At 42.3% G+C, this 21,274-nt stretch overlaps 1 protein-coding gene across 5 annotated transcripts in view; it reads left to right on the top strand.

The window, feature by feature from the left end:
- The window catches only part of LOC135899794 (uncharacterized), a 69,472-nt gene that overhangs the window by 7,390 nt on the left and 40,808 nt on the right, over window positions 1-21,274 (top strand). For 3 of the 5 annotated variants that reach the window (XM_070527494.1, XM_070527492.1, XM_070527493.1), the window contains exons 3-11: window positions 1,460-1,477; window positions 6,794-6,811; window positions 8,161-8,205; window positions 9,009-9,032; window positions 10,998-11,010; window positions 12,865-12,980; window positions 13,961-13,987; window positions 15,591-15,719; window positions 19,424-19,642. In XM_070527494.1, coding sequence (XP_070383595.1) covers window positions 1,460-1,477; window positions 6,794-6,811; window positions 8,161-8,205; window positions 9,009-9,032; window positions 10,998-11,010; window positions 12,865-12,980; window positions 13,961-13,987; window positions 15,591-15,719; window positions 19,424-19,642 — 609 coding nt within the window. The remainder of the gene's footprint in view (window positions 1-1,459; window positions 1,478-6,793; window positions 6,812-8,160; window positions 8,206-9,008; window positions 9,033-10,997; window positions 11,011-12,864; window positions 12,981-13,960; window positions 13,988-15,590; window positions 15,720-19,423; window positions 19,643-21,274) is intronic. The other 2 variants (XM_065429133.1, XM_065429142.1) reach the window with 2 other exon arrangements.

Below are 21,274 nucleotides of genomic sequence, written 5' to 3'. Positions count from 1 at the left end.
TTCCGGCCATTCGACGAAAGCATGCCGCTAATTATCGCAAATCACTGATATGCAACGTTCGAGAGAACGCTTTGTAGCGTAGTTGTGCAAACTAGGGTAAAAAAAAGTAAGACTCATGTGGACACACCACTCTTACAAGCAAGCAAGCAAAACACATTGGTTTCAGCTTTATTTATGATCAAAATTTTGGAACAATAAACAGGCATAATTATGGTCAACAATTGGTCAAGTTTTGTTTACTTCCTTTTTGCAAAGAAATCCTCAACGTGGTCTCGACGACGTGCGATATATCTTTATGCTATTCTGCTTTGTTCTTGTTTTGTGTTTCTTTAATGTCGGTTTCAGAAAACATTAGAAATTATTTGCGTATATTAAAAAAAGTGGCTGGTCATTTATGCTTCCTTTTTTTTGTGGGGGGGGGGGGACAGAACATTATGACCTGCGTATGTGCAACTATATTTTGCTATAGATGCAGGTATTCTTTTTTCTTGCAATCTGTGCTTTCTAGACAAGCGTGTTGTCGTCCTAATGTCTTTATTCTTCGAAGAAAACTTTCACTTGCAAGTACCGCAGTGTCCAGTCTTTTCTTGTGCCTTAGCCGGTATCGTAACACTTCGCGCTCTGAATTTAGCCATGCTTCTATAACAGTTCACCCATTTTTAGCTTTTCATTAATATGTATCTGCATTGACGCTGCGCTCTCTAGGAACATTGTTCTCGGACCGAACACATTTCTACTCAATACAAGATCTCGAGATAATATTCACTACGAGGCCCTCGCGGCGTCCATCCCAATGCTCAAAAGAGAAAAATTACTGCTGAGGTAAACCACACAAAGAATTGCTAAACATTATGTCACGCAAGAGAAGTCACTACTTTCATTATGAGCTGCTGTGCTCTCGTTCGCTGCACTGTCGGTCAAAACGTTTTGCTGGGATAGCTGTTGCGTGGACATGATGAAAGGCAGCCCTAGAATAGAGGCTCGCCACTAATTTTTTTCCTGAGGAGTACATTGAACTACAGGCGCTAGGAACATCTCGAAACCACTCCTAAAATGCTAATTTAATCTGGGGAATCATTTCACATCATCTTCTTCATCAATGTGGGACTAGTAGGCACACTAATGATGCCGCTTGTCGTATGTCCAAATAAATATTGTAACTTGATCTTTAAGTGTGCAAGCCCTCTGTTCTGGTGATGGCTAATTGTGTCATTGCAAATACTATGCATTTGTCGAGCGCACACTGTTCATCCTGCATTAGCCGAATTGGCTTGTAGTATTTGAAATAGGTAAATTAATAGAAAGCTCCAACTGTTGCTGCATCAATGAGGAATACTAACATTATTTTTAACGCATTAACATATCAACAGCAGCAAATATCACTGGAGAAAAACGTTTGAAATAATTTTCTTGAAGCCTCGCCTTTTAATCCTCTCTTTTTTTTCCCTCCCTTTCGAAGAGCACGCGCCCACACCAGGCAAGTACAAAGCCCTTTTTTTCTTAGTACATCGCCCATCTGCGTCTGTAGCAGTCTTCCTAGTATGCAGCAGGCCTAAACATTTCTCCCAAATATACACGTTATACGGTGTTTACTTTTGATGTCAGAATAAAGACCGCGCCGCCGTGAACAGCAAATTTTATTTGCGCCATTTGAAGGCCGCCCAAGCTCTCAATTGTTTATATTGCTCACACGAGGACGCAACGCTCCTAGAAGCGACAAGACATACAACACAGGCCTCCACCTCACTTTTAAAGACGTGCACTTTCTAAGTATTTGCCGGTCATTTTACAAAAGCGACATTCATTGAGGCACAAATATACCGTGTAGAGTGGGCACTCGAGCAGCACTTTCGGCATGGCCCGTAACTTCTGCCTCTATCCTGTGCAGGCTGCTATCGGACTCCTGTTGGCGCTATCAACGGACACACCCACCGGCTTCGAATGCGTTTCCGCGCATCTTCCTGGCGCAACCTGTGCTTACATCGACGTCGACGCACATTTTCCTGCCGTGGTGTCATCAACAAGACTCGTCTTCCGTGCGCCAACCACATCGACCACAGCATCATCCATCAAGGCACATTTAAACGGCTTCCCTGGAATCGTCACCTTCAGTGGGCACTCGAGCAGCACTTTCGGCATGGCCCGTAACTTCTGCCTCTATCCTGTGCAGGCTGCTATCGGACTCCTGTTGGCGCTATCAACGGACACACCCACCGGCTTCGAATGCGTTTCCGCGCATCTTCCTGGCGCAACCTGTGCTTACATCGACGTCGACGCACATTTTCCTGCCGTGGTGTCATCAACAAGACTCGTCTTCCGTGCGCCAACCACATCGACCACAGCATCATCCATCAAGGCACATTTAAACGGCTTCCCTGGAATCGTCACCTTCAGTGGGCACTCGAGCAGCACTTTCGGCATGGCCCGTAACTTCTGCCTCTATCCTGTGCAGGTGTGTACTAAACTTTCCTTATACGCGAGAAAAAGTGACGACCGCTTCTTAGTGCTGTTCCCATGCCCACGGGTGTTGTGTGAGACCATTTGTGAATGCTTGACTTCGTCGTTTGCCTTATTGTTGATCTGTTCAGGGGATGTTGAGACAAACCCTGGGCCTAATACTAGGACGGACGCACTTTTTGATATTGAAACACTGCCTGACGACCCTGCAGAACAAATGAAGATAATGTTTCGCTTTATCAAAGATATACACACTCGCGCACTCCAGTCCTCAAAAGCTTTAGCCGAACAAGCCGCCGATATTAAAACTATAAAGAATGGCCAAAAAAACATGGAAGCGAAATTCACTGTATTGAGCAAACGGATGGACGGTATGGAAGAAAAATGCAATAATTTCGAGGCACAGGGTGTAGTACTGTCTACTATGAAGAACACTGTCGGAGCCCTAAAAGAAGAAAACGCAATTCTACGGGCTCGCGCCGATGACCTTGAAGACAGATCTCGGCGAAATAACCTTATCATTCGCAACATTCCAGACGCTAAAGAAACTTGGGAACAAACCGAGAACAAGGTTTTATCTGCTCTAAAAACCGTACTTCCATCTTTTTCATCCGACTCAATCGAACGCGCCCATCGCTTAGGCGTTTTTTTACCGGGAAAATGCCGACCTGTAATTGTGAACTTCTCGAGTTTCAAAATAAAAGAAAATATTCTTTCACTACGTAATCAGCTTAAAACAAGCAATATCACTCTTAGTGAAGATTACTCCCCAGCAACCCGTCTCGCTCGGGGAAATCTTATCGAGTTTGGAAAAAGTCAGCCCGGCGCACCTGCGTTTAAACTCAGATACGACAAACTACTTATGAATGACAGGTGCTACGTTTTTGACGCCGAAACGAAATGCGTGACAGAAAAACCGTCGCAGGGCCAACACGCAAAGAACATACTTCCTGCAGGCAATTTAACCTAGCGGAGCGAGAGGGGAAGTGGACAGTCTTCACAACACCATGTGTCCATCTTTTTTACTAACATTAGAAGTGTACTGAACAAATATTTTTCATTGTCCTCAGCAATTGACACTTGTTCTCCACACATTGTTGCCTTAACAGAAACGTGGCTTTCGAACAACATTAATGATTCTGAAATCTTCGAGGATGCCCATCGCTTCGCTATCTATAGGGAGGATCGTACTGTGAGTCGTGGAGGCGGCGTCCTACTTGCCATTTCTAACGACATTCCTTCTTCACGAATTTCTGTCGCTACTGACCTCGAAATCGTCTGGGCTTCATTTACCATTCATCACCAGAAGGCAATTATAGGCGTATGCTACCGATCTCCTTCTTCATCGTCCACATTCCTTAGTGAATTGCATGATGTAATTAATAACGTATCATCACGCTTTCCATCATCGCCCCTTTACTTGTTAGGTGACTTTAACTTTCCGAACATTAAATGGAACTCTCAGCCTCCTTCATTACTCCCATTTTCGTCTCAGGCTAAGGAATTTTTAGATTTGTGTTCCACTTTTTCCTTTTCGCAAGTGGTCACTGAACCAACTCGGAATACTGCTACTATATCAAACACTCTCGACCTAGTACTTACTACTGAACCCAAACTAACTTCCAACATTACCTTCCTTCCGCCTTTAAGCGACCATTCTGCAATGCATTTTACTATTAGTGCCAAACATCCGAAAAATATCAAGAAAAGGAAAACGATACTAGATTATAGTAGAACAAACTTCGGGGCCATCAATAATGAGTTACATACGTTTCTTGACACATTCCTAATTAACTTTGATGACCGTTCTGTACAAACTAATTGGGACCTGTTTGCTCATAAACTAAAGGAACTAATGAACACATATGTTCCGAGCCGTATCTTAACTTCTAACCCACAAGCCCCCTGGTATAACAATCGCATTAAACGACTGTCTAACCGTAAAAAGCGTATCTACCGCTCAGCTAAGTTGTCCTCAAGTGCTTCTCGTTGGACGGCATACAAGGCGGCTTCTAACGAATACATTCAAGCTTTAAAACTCGCTAAACGTACTTTTCTTGCTGTTACTCTTCCATCTATTCTTAAAACTAGCATTAAAAAATTTTGGAAAATAATTAAACCTGTTTCTGATAACTTAATCTTATTAAACGACTCTACTGGGCAGCCTGTTCCTAAAAGCGGTGCTGCAACTCACCTTAACGAAGCCTTTCTCAAAAATTTTTCGGGAGCTCTAAATAAACAACTTCCCGAGTTACGTAACTATAATTATCCAGTCATGTTTCCAGTAATAGTTCACACATCTGGTGTTGCTAAACTTATTGACAAGCTCGACTACAATTCTTCGCCTGGCTTTGACTCAATTAACACTAAGTTCCTAAAAAGCACTTCCGCATACAGTTCTATAATACTAACAAAAATTTTTCAACAGTCACTCAACACCAGCACTTTACCTTATCAGTGGAAGGTGGGGAAGGTGGTTCCACTCCATAAATCTGGTAACAAAAACATAGCAACAAACTATCGCCCCATCTCACTTACCAGCACGTGCTGCAAACTTCTAGAACACATTGTATTCACAAACCTCGTGGAATTTCTTGAGGATAACACATTTTTTTCACCTGCTCAGCATGGCTTTAGGAAATCATACTCATGCGAGACTCAACTCGTATCTTTCACTCATCAGTTGCATCGAATTCTTGATCGTTCATCACGCGCCGACTGCATATTTCTAGACTTCTCAAAAGCGTTTGATAAAGTCTGTCACAAACTTCTAGTCCACAAACTGACCCGTTTGAATATTGATGCTAATCTCTTAAAATGGATCGAATGTTTTCTGGTTCATCGCTCACAATACGTTACTGCTAATGGCTGCGATTCACCGGTGTGCTCTGTTGCTTCCGGAGTGCCCCAAGGATCGGTTCTCGGTCCTTTGTTGTTCTTAATATATATTAACGACCTTCCTTCACAAGTAACTTCTAACATTCATCTCTTCGCGGATGATTGTGTTATCTTTAGAGAAATAACTACGCATTGTGATACTAACCGTCTTCAATCGGACCTTGATATAATATCTAACTGGTGCAGTTTATGGCTAATGGAATTAAATGTTAACAAGTGTAAAGCTATGCAAGTATCTAGAACACCTAACGTATCTGAAGTGTACTATTTAAATTGTCTTAGGAATAGTACTTAGGAATACATATTACATACGACCTTACCTGGGCAACTCACATTACTAATATAGTGAACAATGCTAACCGCGCTCTTGGTTACTTAAGGCGTAACTTTTTTAAGGCTCCTCACTCCTTGAAATTATTGCTTTATAAAACACTAATACGCCCGAAATTAGAATACGCTGCATCTGTCTGGGACCCTAGTAACCTAAACTTAATTAACTCATTAGAATTAGTTCAGAATAACGCTGCTCGTTTCATTCTTTCGAATTATAATAGAACTGCCAGCGTAACAGCCATGAAAACTGGCCTTTCCCTTCCATCTCTTGCAGCTCGACGTAAAGTCTCCCGTTTATCATTATTTCACAAAATTTTTCACCACACAAAACTACGTGATGTATTCATCCATACTCCACACTATGTATCTCGTCGCATCGATCATTCTTACAAGGTTCACGTCCCTTCTTGCAGCACAAATACATTTTCCCAGTCATTCGTACCTCGGACATCACTAGAGTGGAACCACCTTCCCGCAAGCATTGTGTCCATCAATGATAATCCTTTGTTTCGTGATGCCTTAACCAACGTTACTTGCTAAAATGCTGTTTAATGTGCTTGTATATCTTGCCCTTTTTTGTAACACCTTTTATAATTGCTCATTGTAGTCCTACTGAATTACTTGTCAAATTGTATTTTTATGTTGTATATTTTTCTTTTGCAAATTTACTGTTTGGATTCACTTGTAACCCACTCCCCTCTGTAAAGCCTTCACAGGCCTTGAGGGTATAATAAATAAATAAATAAATAAATAATTATTGATGCAGCATACACCTATAAGGGTTCTCATATACATTAGGACAGGACTTAAATGTCTGAATGGACGTATGATGCTTCGATATATCTCCTGCAGACGCTGACGGCGCAGAAAGTGTGAGCCTAACGACTTATTGTAATTTTCTACTAGAAAGAACTTAGGATACGATGGGCACTTACTATGTAAAGCAGCTCGTTTATATGACAGTTCATCGCACCTGCATTGTTTGCTGTCCTGTTTGTTTGTTTGTTTGTTCGTTTGTGTGTGTGTTTCATCGTTGCAGAAAAAAGTTTGAAATAATTTTCTTCAAGCTTTGCCTTTTAATCTCTTTTTTTTCTCCCTTTCGAAGAGCCCATCCCCACTCCAGGCAAGTGCAAAGCCCGTTGTTCCTTAGTACATCACACATCTGTGTCTTTAGCAGTGTTCCTACTATGCAGCAGGCCTAAACATTTGTCCCGTATATACACGTTATACGGTGTTTGCTTTTGATGTCAGAATAAAGACCGCGCCGCCGTGAACAGCAAATTTTATTTGCGCCGTTTGAAAGCCGCCCAAGCTCTCAATTGTTTATATTACTCACACGAGGAGGCAACGCTCCTAGAAGAGACAAGAAATGCAACACAGGCCTCCACCTCGCTTTTAATGACGTGAACACTGATAAAATCACTTTCTAAGTATTTGTCGGTCATTTCACAAAAGCTAAATTAATTGAGGCAGAAATATACCATGTAATTATTGATACAGTACACAACTATAAGGGTTCTCATATACATTAGGACAGGTCTTGAATGTCTGAATGGACGTATGGTGCTTCGATATTTCACCTGCAGACGCTGATGGCGCAGAAAGCGTGAGCCTAATGACATATTATAATTTTCTACTAGAAACTTAGGGTACGATGGGCACTTACTATGTAGACAGCTCATTTATATCACAGTTAATCGCACCTGCATTGTTTGCTGTCCTGTTTTTTTGGTTCTTTGTTCGTTTGTGTGTGTGTGTGTTTGTTTCTTTTTTGTCCTAAGGGTCGTAGTCAGGGTCCTCCCTGGCAGCAGCGAGTGTTAGTAGTAATCTTTATTTCTTAAAGGTCATTGTCCAACTTCTGGTGCTTGTGTGAATAACTAAATGCGAGAGGAGTGTCTAGATCCAGAACATTCTTACCCGCCGAATAAAAAAAATGAATTGGTTGCAAGCGCAAGGAGCTCTTGGTTCTTTTGGATTGAGGAAATCGTGCTTGTTTTGCCTCTACGAAAAATGCCACTGATCAGTTCGTCGTTATCAGTGACGATAAGTACACGACTCGGTCTTCTCTTTCATACAAATGGTAAGAATAAGTGTCTGCTAGGACAAAAGGTTTTATGCATTTCAACATCACATATTGTGGAAGCCCCATAATATTGTGGACGCATATTCGTCTTAATAATCTACATTACAATATTGTTACCGAAGAAAAATAATGTTCTAGTTGGTTAAACGCTGATGTGAGAAGAAATAAGTTGAAAGGCAACCACGAAAATATCCGAATGCATCAAAGTATTGATATCGCCTCAAAATAATAGGTAAATTAACTGCCAAAAGCTTCCGTTGTAGCGAGAGTAAAAACAAGATTTACGAGATGTAGATACGAGTGTTACATGACATCTGTACCATGAAGATTTCTCGTTCGCCCATCTCATTGAGCCTCTTCTTTTGGCAAACATGCATTTCCGTGTGCAGAAGTCCTTACAGGCGAAAAATCGGCTGCCTTCAGCGTGGCAACGCGTAAGTATATAATTGATTTACACGTTCTGCTTGGAATACACTGGGTCGATTAGGATTATGCCAAAACCTGTTCTCTTCTGCGTAAAATTACTTCCCGGAACGGTGATACAGACGTTGGGGTCTGATGGCACCTACAAAGACTTCCAGATCTGGAAGTGTTTGCAGGTGCCATCATATCCCAACGTCTGTAGAATCATTTCGGGGAAGCAATTTTACGCAGAAGAGAACAGGTTTGGGCATATCGGTAATTTGTCATTACACAGTAGACACAGCGAAGTACGAACAAAGGACAGGCCGATACAGGACAGGCGCTGATTTTCCACTAAGGTTTTAGTGCGGATCCTGAGCACATATTAGATATATGTGTATATATATGCAGGATGCGCAATACTTTATTTGATAATCAGCGCTTGCCCAGTGTCGACTTGTCCTTTGTTTGTACTGCGCAATGTATTCTGTATAGAAAACTTACGCCCGCATTTTAAATGCTAAGCTGATTTCTAGTATTAGTCTCGCATAGTCTTGTTTCTTTGCTTGGACACTTTTTGAACATTGTTGAAGTTGCACATGTCATAGGGCATGGTGTATATAGTTTCCTAAAGAGTGCGTGTGCTTTTCTTTCTTATTCACAGCAGAGCTCATTAAGGGCCAAACTATCCCCTATCTTGCTTGCGTTGTAGTGCGTTTTTCTCGCTTAGAGCGCGCCTTATCTTTGTAAGGCTTTCCGGAAATTGTGTTCAAGCCAGCTATTTGAACGGTACCTTTGATGTAATAAATATCTTTTAATATGACGCGATTTACAGAAGCCTACGACACGCCGGAAACCGGTAAGTTTGGGGACATGTATTTTTCCCGTTTGCATAAATGGCACCTGATGTAGATTCACTCATTCTATCAAAATGCGTATAGAAAGTACATTAGGCAAGTAAGGGTGACAGAAAAGAACGAAGATAAATTAGGGCTAACTGACCATGTTACGGGAAGACAGATGTTTCTGCGTCCGCATCCACTCCATGATTACACGAGATGTAGTCGGCTCCGAAATTGTAGCAGCTTTCACGCTTGACTTTCTAGGTAACCCTAATTATTTGTTCATATCATTGTTCAGCAGACAAACTTTTGTTGAATTGTCGGCATCAAACAACTGAACTATGATCGAGCGAGCATCAAATGTTGTGCTATGTTGGGCATCTTGTGGTGAAGTCATATACAAACCTAAATCGAGGCTGAATGACGTGCTACTAGAAAGTATCGATGGTACGTACTGAGGAAAAAACTCAACAAAAATTTATATCAATGATCTGCAGAAGTGATACTGGGACTCAAATCCCACAATATGGTCGAGTTCCCTAATTTAGCGGTGAGTGTTCTCTGATGAACTTATGCGCGCCCGTAATTGGCATGCGGCTAACATGGATTGTAATAATGAGTGGTCTTTCGCTGCGCCAGTAGCGTTGGAAACGACTCACCAGAAGAGACAGCCCCACCGACACCAAAACTTCCGCTTTAATGGCCGCCGCAGTACCATTGTATTCTTCAAGCGAAATTTGAAATTGAAAAGCAGCAGTGAGCGAATTGACTTTAGTGCTGTCTCTCGCTCCCGCGCGGATACTAAGCGGCGAGAACACAGCGCACACGAAGCTATCAGTACTCGGCGAACTCTGTTCCCATCGCAGATCGCTTTCAAGATAAGGCCCGTGCACACATTGGGCCTCAAACGTTCTCGGGACGTTGTTGTGCTGCGTCTTGCCCGATTACCAAGCATTCATAGTTTTTTAAGCACACCAAACCAACAAGTATATGCGCACATGCATGACCACTGTGAAATGATGGCATTATAACATAATTTTTTGCAGCAAGCTATCAAATTTCAAAGTCACATAGTCGTAAGAAACCACAAAGACAATGTTTAGGCAAATCCACGTACTACCATATTGATAGCGAAGTACGAGTATTACGATTTACTACAGGAGTACTATCCAGCATGAATATTTCCGTCACGTCACGCTAATCGTAGTTATTGAAAAAGTTAATTGATTGCGAATATTGACCTTCTATGTACGCAATGCCTTAGTATCTTAAAATAACGCAAGTATTTGTTACAAGTAAAGACAGTGGGTATCTTTCTACTTGAGGGCCTACCTTGCGATGTCAGAAAATTTCCTTATCACATGAAACAGCTGGCACTCACCAACTGAAACGCATTTTAGGCCACGCAAAGAGCGCAGTTTCAAACAGTGTCCAAACGTGCAAACCTAAACGTTTAGCATACGAGTAGATGCGTCACGATATTCTAGAAAAGCGAATGTTGAAGTAGCAAAACTGGAAGAAAGAAGGGGGAAAACGCCGCTACTATCATTCGCCGGAAGCGATGCATTATTCAGAACTTTTTGCCATGTCCTCCGAGGTTACACTCCGTCCGCGGCACGCTGAACAATCTGGGGTGACGTCATGGGACATTTGTCAAATTGCCTTAACCATCAGGCGCCCGCATCGAAAGTCTAGGCACTATTTAGAGGCCGCTAATAGGGAAAAATTAGGAAATTACCAAACCCTCAGCTTTGCCAAGAATGCTTCACTAGTATTTATCGGTCATTTTCGACCGGTTGAGCCAAATTAAATTTTCTTGCACAATCGCGAACTTTCTCGCTTTCTGCATCCCGACGCAATATCTGTTCGTGCGACGCAAACATGTAATACAAAGTGTGCTCAGACTAGTTTGTTCTCATTTTTCCTGTTCATAAGTTCACTCATACACTAACCATGTTTATATCGCTTGCTTTCCAAAACAGATGACAGACCCCGGTAAGTGATCGCGTTTGTTTCTATCTTCTCATCGAATAATTGCTCGAGCTAAATCTTAAAAAATGGCGCGAAGTTGTTTAATCCTTACTGATTCGGGACACTGCTTCTGTGTTGAGGCATTTTAAAATAAAAGATAATACGTTGAAAAGCAAAGTGCGACTATGAAAGGTTCAATAGGCAGTTTCAGAGACATGATTTTGTCTTATTCACTTGAAAGCGAACGCAAGGTGATTCTGTGAACATGAACTTTTCGATCTGAATATATCGTGAGCTGATAGACAATTAAAATGAATGGGAATACTAGCAACTTGTTCGCTACTTTAACGTTCAAGTATTGTGGCATGCGTTTCAAACTTATGGGACTTTAAGTCAAGTGCAGATATATCATGTTTCTTTAAGTCCTAAATTAAATTTTTCTCGAGTTCTAGGATGCATAAGTTTACGCTGTACTTTTTTAACAACGTACTTCTAAGTAACTTCAAAGCGAAAAAGCGTTTATGAATAACCGACTACCTTGTTCGTTAGTCCGCATTTTTTATGTTAGGTATTGTATCTCGATATGTCCGGTTATTATTTTTTTCTTTTTATTATGCCTCAGACTTCTCTTGCGAAGTGCTGCGTTTGTTAGTTTTGTTTTTCTTTCTGTTGCGTTAAGCACTCTTCAAAGTGGTTCGCTCCAACTTTGTTTCTAACGAGTGTCAAGCAGTACTTCAACGATGGAGGAGACTACGTGGTCCGCAGCCAAAGACACGTAGAAAAGGCACCTGATATAAACGCAGCCAAACATCAAAAATAACGTTGATAGATGTGACAATCCATGTATCCTGGGAGGTCACCATACTTTTTACCAGTTCATGAAAGAAGTTGCTCATTAGCGTCTCTGTCTTTGGACCAGGCTCGTCTATGCGAGAAGTCAGCGCCAGCTTCAAATCACATTATTCTAGGAGCGTGGTTAAAATATTAGAGACATTAACGATTATTATGCAAAACAATTCTAAAACGCATTTTTTTTACCTTTCTTACTGAGCCCATTAAGCACGGTAAATTCATAAATGTGTTCACCTATTACCTCACATAAAAGAACCACGCCAGTAAAACATACCAAAATAAAATTTGTCATTGCGAGTAGTTTCACACCTCACTAAAAAACATTTACATCCAAACTTTTGCTTCTTCCGCGAACCATTCAACGAGTGCAATCGCCACCAAATATTCTTTTTCCGGGGAAAATACTTCAGCGAAACCTTTTCACACGCAATCTACAATTATCCCAATTTATTGCAAGAGAATATGCGATGGCCACTTTTTAGGTCTGGGACGTTTCGCGTGATATGACCCGCACTAAAAGAATGAGTCACCGGCAGCTTGCGTCTTTCCTGTGCCAACTTTCTCTACTTTCACTCCACATTGCCTAACCATGTAAATCACCACATAGTCTTCCAGATAAAAAAATTTGGGTAATTTGATCACCTTAATTACTAGCCAGAGAGCACATCTGACAAAAAATGCAATCACATGTTTTGGGATTAAACATTAGCCGGTATTATAAATATTCTTTGTATTTAGTAATCTCCTTGCTCAACTATCTGGAAACGTAAAGGTCGCTCCAGCTTACCGAGAACACTTTTATAGAATATGCGTCCGATTTCCTGCGCCTAAATCAAAAGTTTTGCAACTAAACTAAGCGTAGCGCAAGTGACAGATTGCGAATTGTAGCGTGAAACACTTCCTATACAATGTACGCAGACTTGAGCGACAACATGGTGTGCGTAAGAGCTGGCAAGTGTAAACGAAATCACAAGTATAGCGGCGACTGAGATATAGTCTGCGCATTTTCCATTCTGTCCTGTACAGACGCCGCGAACAAGGAGAGCTGGACTTCCGCGGAAGCGGAAGCTACGTCTTGTTCACCTGCATCGTACCCGTGATTCTGGGTTTCCTCGGCTTAGCGCTCATCTTCGTCGTCAGCCGTAAGTGACAAAGGATACAAGCACTGACCCCTCTTATTTTGGCTTCGCTGACAGCGCAGGGCGCTTGCACGTGATTTTGTGTGTCAACATGAGCGTTCGGTTGTTTTACCGATAAACAGCCGCCAGGTTAGATTTTTATGCGTTGCATATTGCAATCACTCAGTTCAGCCCTTGGGCGCGGCCGGGCAGCCACCATTGAGGGTATGAGCCATTGTTCATTGCTGCGCGTCTCATATGTGGATCTATTCTCTTTTAAGTTTGCTATTTGTAATAAGTTGCTTCTATTTTTATGCGTTACATATTGCAATCACTCAGTTCAGCCCTTGGGCGTGGCCGGGTAGCCACCATTGACCTTTCAGCGCAACCACGTGACGTGACGTCACGACAGCCGGAGGAAAAGCTGGGCCCCAACTCGCGCAATATGCAACGCATTCTTGGCTTAACCAAGCTAAGCCTGGCCATTTTTTTTAGAAAAGAAAGTTGTTGCAGCTCCTGCACTGAACTTTGGAATTTGTGCGGTATACTCTTTTCTCATCGACAAGTGCAGGCAAGCTAATACGTAAGATGCGTGCTTTTTCAGCGTGCACCTTTCCAACCATCATACGCAATATACCTAGCGACTAAGTTTTCACTGTTGTTCGTTTCAGCTAGAGCACACAAAACTGGTTTTCTTCTAATGTAGTTATGCAGCACCTCAGCTACGGAACGCACTCTGGCTACATTCTTTACATGACACTAGATCGCGGACCCTACCCACTCACTAGACTCAGAACAAACGCTCATAGCTGAACCAGTGTTCATCATGTTGCAGATAACTCTTGCTGTCATTGAATCCACAAGACATTCTGCACGCAGAATAATTAACGTGTGATAATTTTATTAGAAAATATCAATAATCACGCGTTCAGTACAGCTGAGAACAGATTTCTCCTGTGATTTGTATTGGATTAAACCCTAAATTTTCTCCTAACTTTCTTCAGGTCTCGGAGGTGAACCGGTAGCAGCAGGTGAGTAATGTGTTTCGATGTGCTAGAAATTTCAACCAACTACACAAAGTAAACTTGTGGACCTTGTGGACACTTTGGAAGGAAACTTCAAAAACAAAGAAACAGAACTGCATAAGCCGATTTGTGAGTCGCTAAGATATTCGCTCCCAAAAGATTCAGTATCCACGAGGTAAGCGTTTAAAAAAAAAGAAATGTTTGCGCAAGGCATATTTACTAGCATTGCTTGAAAACTCCGGCTAGTAGGCTGATCGACTAACCACGTTTGGCATAGCACTTAACAAACAAAATGCATTGTATTAGATGGTATCGAAAAAGTTTGGCCATGTTGTAGAAGTTTTAGTGCATTCCTTCATTATCAGCATGCGATCGCCGTGGCAAATGCCTCCATTACGGCTGTGTAATGTATACTGTTCTTGGACAATCTATAATAAGGTATTCGGCAATCCTTTTTTCACGGTTACGATAAAAAAAAAACCGCAGCGCAATTGTACAAACGAGACATGGGTTCAGATATTGCATATATAAACATATCATGCCTATCTTTTAGTCAATATGTGCTGGACAAATAGCCAAAGATACAAAATGAATCATTAAACTGCTGCACTCTGCACGAAAAGAATTTTCGATAGGGTTAATATTTTAGGAACTCAACATATATCGAAGTTTCGTTAGAAAACCATTCAGTCACTAGGAGCCCAATAATATTTCAACCATATTTGGAAGGCAATTTCGCAAGGAACGGAATATAACCCACGAGCACGTATTGGGTATAAGAAAGCTATTGTCACTCATACGCTACTGCAGGTTCCGATAGGCGTAACGGCAGTTCATCGAACACGAATAACCTAAGTCAGCCGTAGAAGCGGTTGAGAGTAACTTGAGCTGAATATGTCGCAGCGGACCAAGTCACGAATAAATGTCGCGGTGTCCCTCAATCAGACTTTAACCCGGAAATCCTGGGCAGCCCTTGTAATACAATTCGACAGCATTGATGACGTGGCTTTGAAACTTCAGTTTGACACCAGTAATATTCACAAAAGGTACTAAATCACCTCTCTTCCGGAATGTTTCAATAAAACTGAACATATGTGCACTTTCAGACATGGTGCGAAACCGAATATAGTATGAAACCCAGTTCCAAAGCTCTGAGTTCAGAGGCGGTACTCAACAGGAACAGATGGCTAAAGTTTGCTTACTGATGCGCGACACATGTGGAAATGTTAGCACCTTGAACGACAAAGGTATGATTTCTGTGTTGCCACACTTACGCAATGAAGTGCGAGAGTTTTCTCCGAGGCTATATATAGAGAGAAATTTATTTACAGAAAGGCAGAGAGGTCGGCCTGAGCTATAACTTGCTCTGGCCTGCTACTCTACACTAGGGAAGAGGGACGGGGAGGGAAAGGGCTGATGAATGATGATGGCATAAGGAAGAGATGCGTACATACAAATTCACAGGGTTGTGGACTCTCTAAAGCCGTGCGTCCAGCCCAGTGGCTTGGAGAAAAGCTATAGCGGATCTTGTTACCGACGCTGTAGTCGCACGTTTATGCACCTTGAAGTTTGAGCTCGGTCTCAAGGCGCACATTGTCGCATGTCCCAGTCCCCGTGCGGTCGTTCCTCATCTGCCGCATGCGCAGCAAGGACCTGTGGAGCGACGTTGTCCAACCCGCCACCGACTTCTGCTCGCATCTCATCTTGACGCCCTGGGGTACCGACGTCAACGAGCGAAGTGAGATGGCTCGAACGTTGGGCCTTGCGTGTTTTGCTTCTCTTTGTTCACGCTTGCCCCCGCCACACTTCATTGCCAACTTCTGCGCACCCTCGACACAAATGCAATTCCTCTTGGGCTCCCTAACGCAGGAACCTGATTTCGAAAAAAGGTTTGACAAGCAGGTTAAGAAAAATGAAGCAGTAGAAATTATTTCAAAGGCCTATATACGCACAGTTGGATCGCACAGAAACAAGAACACGAATTGTAGTCAGGTGGAACGCGTCTAGGCGAGAAGACAATTGGCACTGCGCAAAATACGTAGAAAAAGGCGGGAAGCCAAAGATTACAGTGTGTCCTGTCTCTCTTCCCGCCCTACTTCATGGATTTCGCGCGTTACCTGACTCGCTCAGAACAAACTAGGCCACAACAGACAGCGTATTTGATGCGTAACTTTTAAGGACGTCAAATAATCTTATGTTCGCTCAGACTATTCTTTGTCTTAGTAGTACCAATACTCCTGCATGGTTTCGAACCTTTCTTCTCACCGCCATTGTGGATTATCACTGAAATAACAACCTCAGTGTGACACTTAAACGAACCAAACTTAGGTCCATATCAAACTAATTTCGTTATAAATTTGGCTACTTTATTCACTCATATCTGCAAGTTGTTTGCGTAAAAAATGTGCCGGAATCCGGACGGTGTGCAAGTAACGGCGCCACACTCGTACTGTTATCGCTACTGTTGCCGTGCTATTCATATGGGTCACATATAGCAAATGACAATAAAGCCACGAGTCACTTGAGTTACAATTAATCAATATTTTGTTCTTCTTGTATTGACAACGGGGTAGATCAAACAAGCACTTAAATGTGGTCGATTACTCGCATTTTGCTGCTGTGTTGGCCGTAAGCCGTGTAGGACTCGGCAAGCATTACTAAAATTAAATTAAGCGGTTTTACGTGACGAAACCAGGACTTGATTATGAGCCATGCCGTAGTGGGGGGACTCCGGAAATTTGGATGACATGCCGTTAACATGCACCTACAACACGGGTGTTTTCGCATTTCGTCCCTATCGAAATGTGGTCGCCGTGGCCGAGATTGCATCCCGCGACCTCGTTGCTTAGCCGCGCAACATGACATGCATTACTGTCGGCGTTTATAGGCACTCGAAATCAAGGCAGCTTTGCTTCACTGTCAGCAAATTCGCACTTACGATCCCTCTTCATGGATCGCAAACTCCAGCGGCTTGACTGTGGCCTATCGTGGGGCACTACAACGCAACTGCATTTACATGGGCGCAGGAACTGTCCCGGATGCGAATCTAAATTTCGTGCACACATTCGCTCATTCGAATTACGAACTGGCATGTCTACTCGGGTAAAGTTGAAAAACGTGTGCCGCTATTATTTCGATTGCTAATGTACTTCGTGGTGTACGCAAGGTGCCCAAATATCGAACCATAATTCGTTCCACGAGCAAAAACACAAATTTACAACAGGCCCTCACGGCACAGCCTTAGCTGACGCGGTGTTGAAGAAAATGAAGGGAGACCACATCACCTATAATACGTCATCCGCAACCAGCTTCATTTTAACTTACTGTACTGCGCCTAGGCGAAAACCGGCAAATCGCACCAGATTTATGAACGTCAATCAAAACGCCCCACGGGCTGCACGTTGTGTGTATATCATGGTGTGTTCTATCTTGTGGACGCTGGAGCGTGGTACTTTGGGTACTCACATGGACTGTGTTTCAATGCTGGCCGTAGATTGCTAAACAAATTGCTAGACAGACAGCGGCCACCTCGCTTCTAGTTTTATTTCCGAAGAAGCTGGCTAAAAACAGCGAGAGATTTGCAAAGACAGCACCAAAGTCGGAAACTGCGCAGCCTACTTTGTTGTCCAAACAACAAGGAAGGCCCAGCGCAACTTTTCCAAGCTATGACGGCAAGACCTCCGGTGGAGAAGGAAACACTGTTACGCTTTCTTACACACTAAATGTGCTTTACACTGTATGTTTTCCTGGGTTTGCACACGCCAGAGTATTTCAATATAGCAAGAAATTGGGTTTTTCTTGGCTTTCTTTTTCTTTGATGCGGTGTGGCGTGAATTCATTGCAAAGTCTAGGAAACGTGCATGTTCCGTTACTTGGAGTTGAGGTTGTTTTCTCAGCAGTCAAATTACGTAGCCTCGAATACTCGCCGAACACGGAACATACCCATAGGCTACAACAGCATTGCAATGAAGTTCTGCGCATATGCAGTTTCCTGCGACGAGGCTGTATATGTGCATATTCTTGGCCATCACGTCATCCGAGTATCCCCACACCTTTTGCTAGTTCTCACATTATAGCCTAAAGGATTGTCGGAAAACGTGTCTCTCAAATCTCTGCGATGAGCGACATCGGCCTCACTGTATATAGGCATGTCTTTTACGCGAGCTTTAGGGTTATGTAACTTACATCCCGCGCACATCATGCAATGGAGTTTTGTTCGCTTCGCACTGGAAAACTTAGTTATCTATCCAATACATAAATACCAATTTTAGAACGAATATTTTTGCAACAAAAATTGTCTTGTGCGACGCTGCTCGTCAGGTAGATCGCCGACCACAGAATATATCGTGATTCGATGGAACGCTTGGTAAATTAAAGACGCACATAAGCTTTGAAATGCAGTGAAAACGCCTAGCACATTTAGTAAAATGACACTGTTAGCAAGAATAATGCACTCCTTCCCCAAATTACGAGCGAAACTATCACATGAATCAAGCTCAATTACAGCATGGGCAAATTCATATTTATGCCGGTAACAACGCACGTGCGTATTGCAAGCATGCCAGGATAAAGAGCGTGCGCATGTTGATGAATCCGCGAGTGAAATATGACACATGCTTTCAACTCAATTTCGCTTCAGGCACACGCTGTCGTGCTAAAGAGCAGCTGAAACGCCAGCGATACCATACCGCACATAAAGTGTTTTATACAGAGCAAGCAACGATAACAAGGGTAAACAGACTTACCTGACTGCTGGCATTCGCGAACAAATCATAAAGCGTCGCATAATAAAGAAAAAAAGTAGGTATAAATAGTATATTCGGACTTAAGAACGAAATGTTTTCTTTTTCACCCTGTACCGTCTATACTTAACAATTATCCTGATGCTTTGATATCCATCAATATGACGTAAATATTGTTGACCCTCATTATCATCAAACAGGAGAAGGAACACGTTTCTGCCACCGGCATCCGTATAGCGCAGAGTTTGCGCTCGCGACCAATAGATGGTGGGTCGTCATGTACTGGAAGCACAAAGCTCCGCAAACGATGCGTGCAACCTAACGTTGGCGAGTTGGGATAGATAAATTAGTTATTCGTATCAAGGCGTCGCAGACTAAACGGCACAGCGAAATGCATGGAGCGAGAGTTCGGACTTTACCACATTCCAGGTTTCCACAACGAATGTAAATGTAAATGTAAAACGGAGTAGAGTGACGCGTGCGAAAAAAATAAAAGGGATTTCCACATGCGCACTCATAGCGCGCAAGTGCAAGTGCAAGGATTGCACTTGCATGGATTTGCATGATTGCATGATTGCATGGATTTGCATGGATTTGCATGATTTGCAGGAGTGTATGGATTTTCACTTGCAAATCCATGCGCTCCGGCGCTAGATTGATCATGCTATATGCTAACGTGTACTTAAAATCACATTTGCAGAGAGAAGCCAGCGTGAATTTTTCAAAGCGGCTGGGAAACGGTCTCGCCTTTATTTGACCATTGAAAGTGACGATTGCCCGAACAAGACGGTGGCTCATCTTCAGGCCCAGATGAAGAATCTCAGCCTGACCGGCTTCGAATTCTACATGAAGGGAAACGAGACGGCCCTCAGCGTAAAGGAGTGCTTTGACCTCATCGACCAACTCGTTGCCGCAAAAGGTGAGTTGCCCAGCGTTTGGATGCTGAAAGGAAACGTACAGTTCGCGCGGCAGATAAGTACCTTGGCTAAAGCCTGTAAAGCTGCGGCGGAATTCTTTTACAGCACAATTGGAACGCTCTATCAATTGACAAAAAAAATGCTTGCCAAAAAAGCAAAGAAGAAGAAACCTAACGTGGCAGCTTAGCTGCTAGCGGGCACTTACATGCGCTTGCAAGAAACAAGCGCATGTTTCTTGTCAGCGCGTGCGCGGTCTACACTGTTTCCCATGTATAAAATCGATTCAGTGGCACAATAAAGCTTAGTTGCAAATTTGCGCTTGGTGTGTCGTCTTCTCTCACGTCCATGTCGTTTTTTTTTGTCGCGCAATATCACCTAAGCAATAGATTACCAAATTGCCCGGAATGCTGCTCTCATCATGCGATAGCAATCGATATAGGCTGCGTTCGTCATGACTGCACACGACGTGTAAATTACCTAGAACCTATCGGTTTTTGCAGAGTTAGGACACGTCATTCATGAAATGAAGTTTCGAGACAATGGCGCTTCAAGAGCGGTTCAAAATGCAGATCTATTCTTGTGCCCGCTCCAGTGTCACAGACCCGAAGAAAAGCCTTCCGATTCAATTCAATACGTACAAGAGTGAGACGTGCAAGTATCTGTACAAGTGCGATTAAAACTACGATTGAGTACAAGAGCCAGAAGCACTAATAGAGTTTCGCTACCTACAGTTGCAGAGGGATTGCATTTGTCGTGTGCCTTCGTTCTTATTGCATCACTGTGAGGAATCTCCACCATGACAAATCAGGACACAAACTCTAAGCTTGACTTGATAAATGGTGTTTCATTCTTGAAACTGTCGGCAAAACAAATTTTAAGTTTCAGAGTTTACGAAATTTTATGGTAGAACCATCCGTTCTAGATAAAAAATTGGCCCTTACCTTTTATCTTTATTTTTATATATATATATATATATATATATATATATATATATATATATATATATATATATATATATATATCTACAATACTAGTAGAACACTCCCAGGGTTCTACTAGTACACATAAATACCCAAGAAAGTGGATGGGGAAACGCCGCCGCGGTAGCTCAATTAGTAGAGCATCGCACGCGACATGCGAAGGTTGTGGGTTCGGTTCCCACCTGCGGCAAGTTGTTTTTTCATCCACTTTAATTTCCATTAATTTATCATTACTTTATTTCATTTATTAAGCACATGCAATTTCCCCTATGTTGTACTTGGCGTCAGTGTTTGTTGGCTTCTCATTATATGACTATATATATATATATCTATATATATATATATATATATATATATATATATATATATATATATATATATATATATATATATATACAGCGAGACAGAAAGGATGGCAAAGAAAAATCCTTGAAATATGTCAAATATGTCTTCACGAACGTTTTGGCGTTATAAACGTTACTTGAGGCGCATAGCTAAAAATTTCTGTCTCTTTATTCTCCATTCTATTACGTTGAGTCCACTTTCGTGCAGACATTGAATGACGTTATACACGCAAACTGTCAAACATGCCATATGTCACAACGAAGACAGTTCCACTGGAAACCGTTGACACCACAATTTTAAGTGTTATCT

Source organism: Dermacentor albipictus, chromosome 10, assembly GCF_038994185.2.
Source record: "Dermacentor albipictus isolate Rhodes 1998 colony chromosome 10, USDA_Dalb.pri_finalv2, whole genome shotgun sequence".
NCBI classification, from domain to species: Eukaryota; Metazoa; Arthropoda; class Arachnida; order Ixodida; family Ixodidae; genus Dermacentor; species Dermacentor albipictus.
The sequence above is the reverse complement of the archived record's forward strand: the minus strand, read 5'-3'. Positions and strand labels throughout refer to the sequence as shown.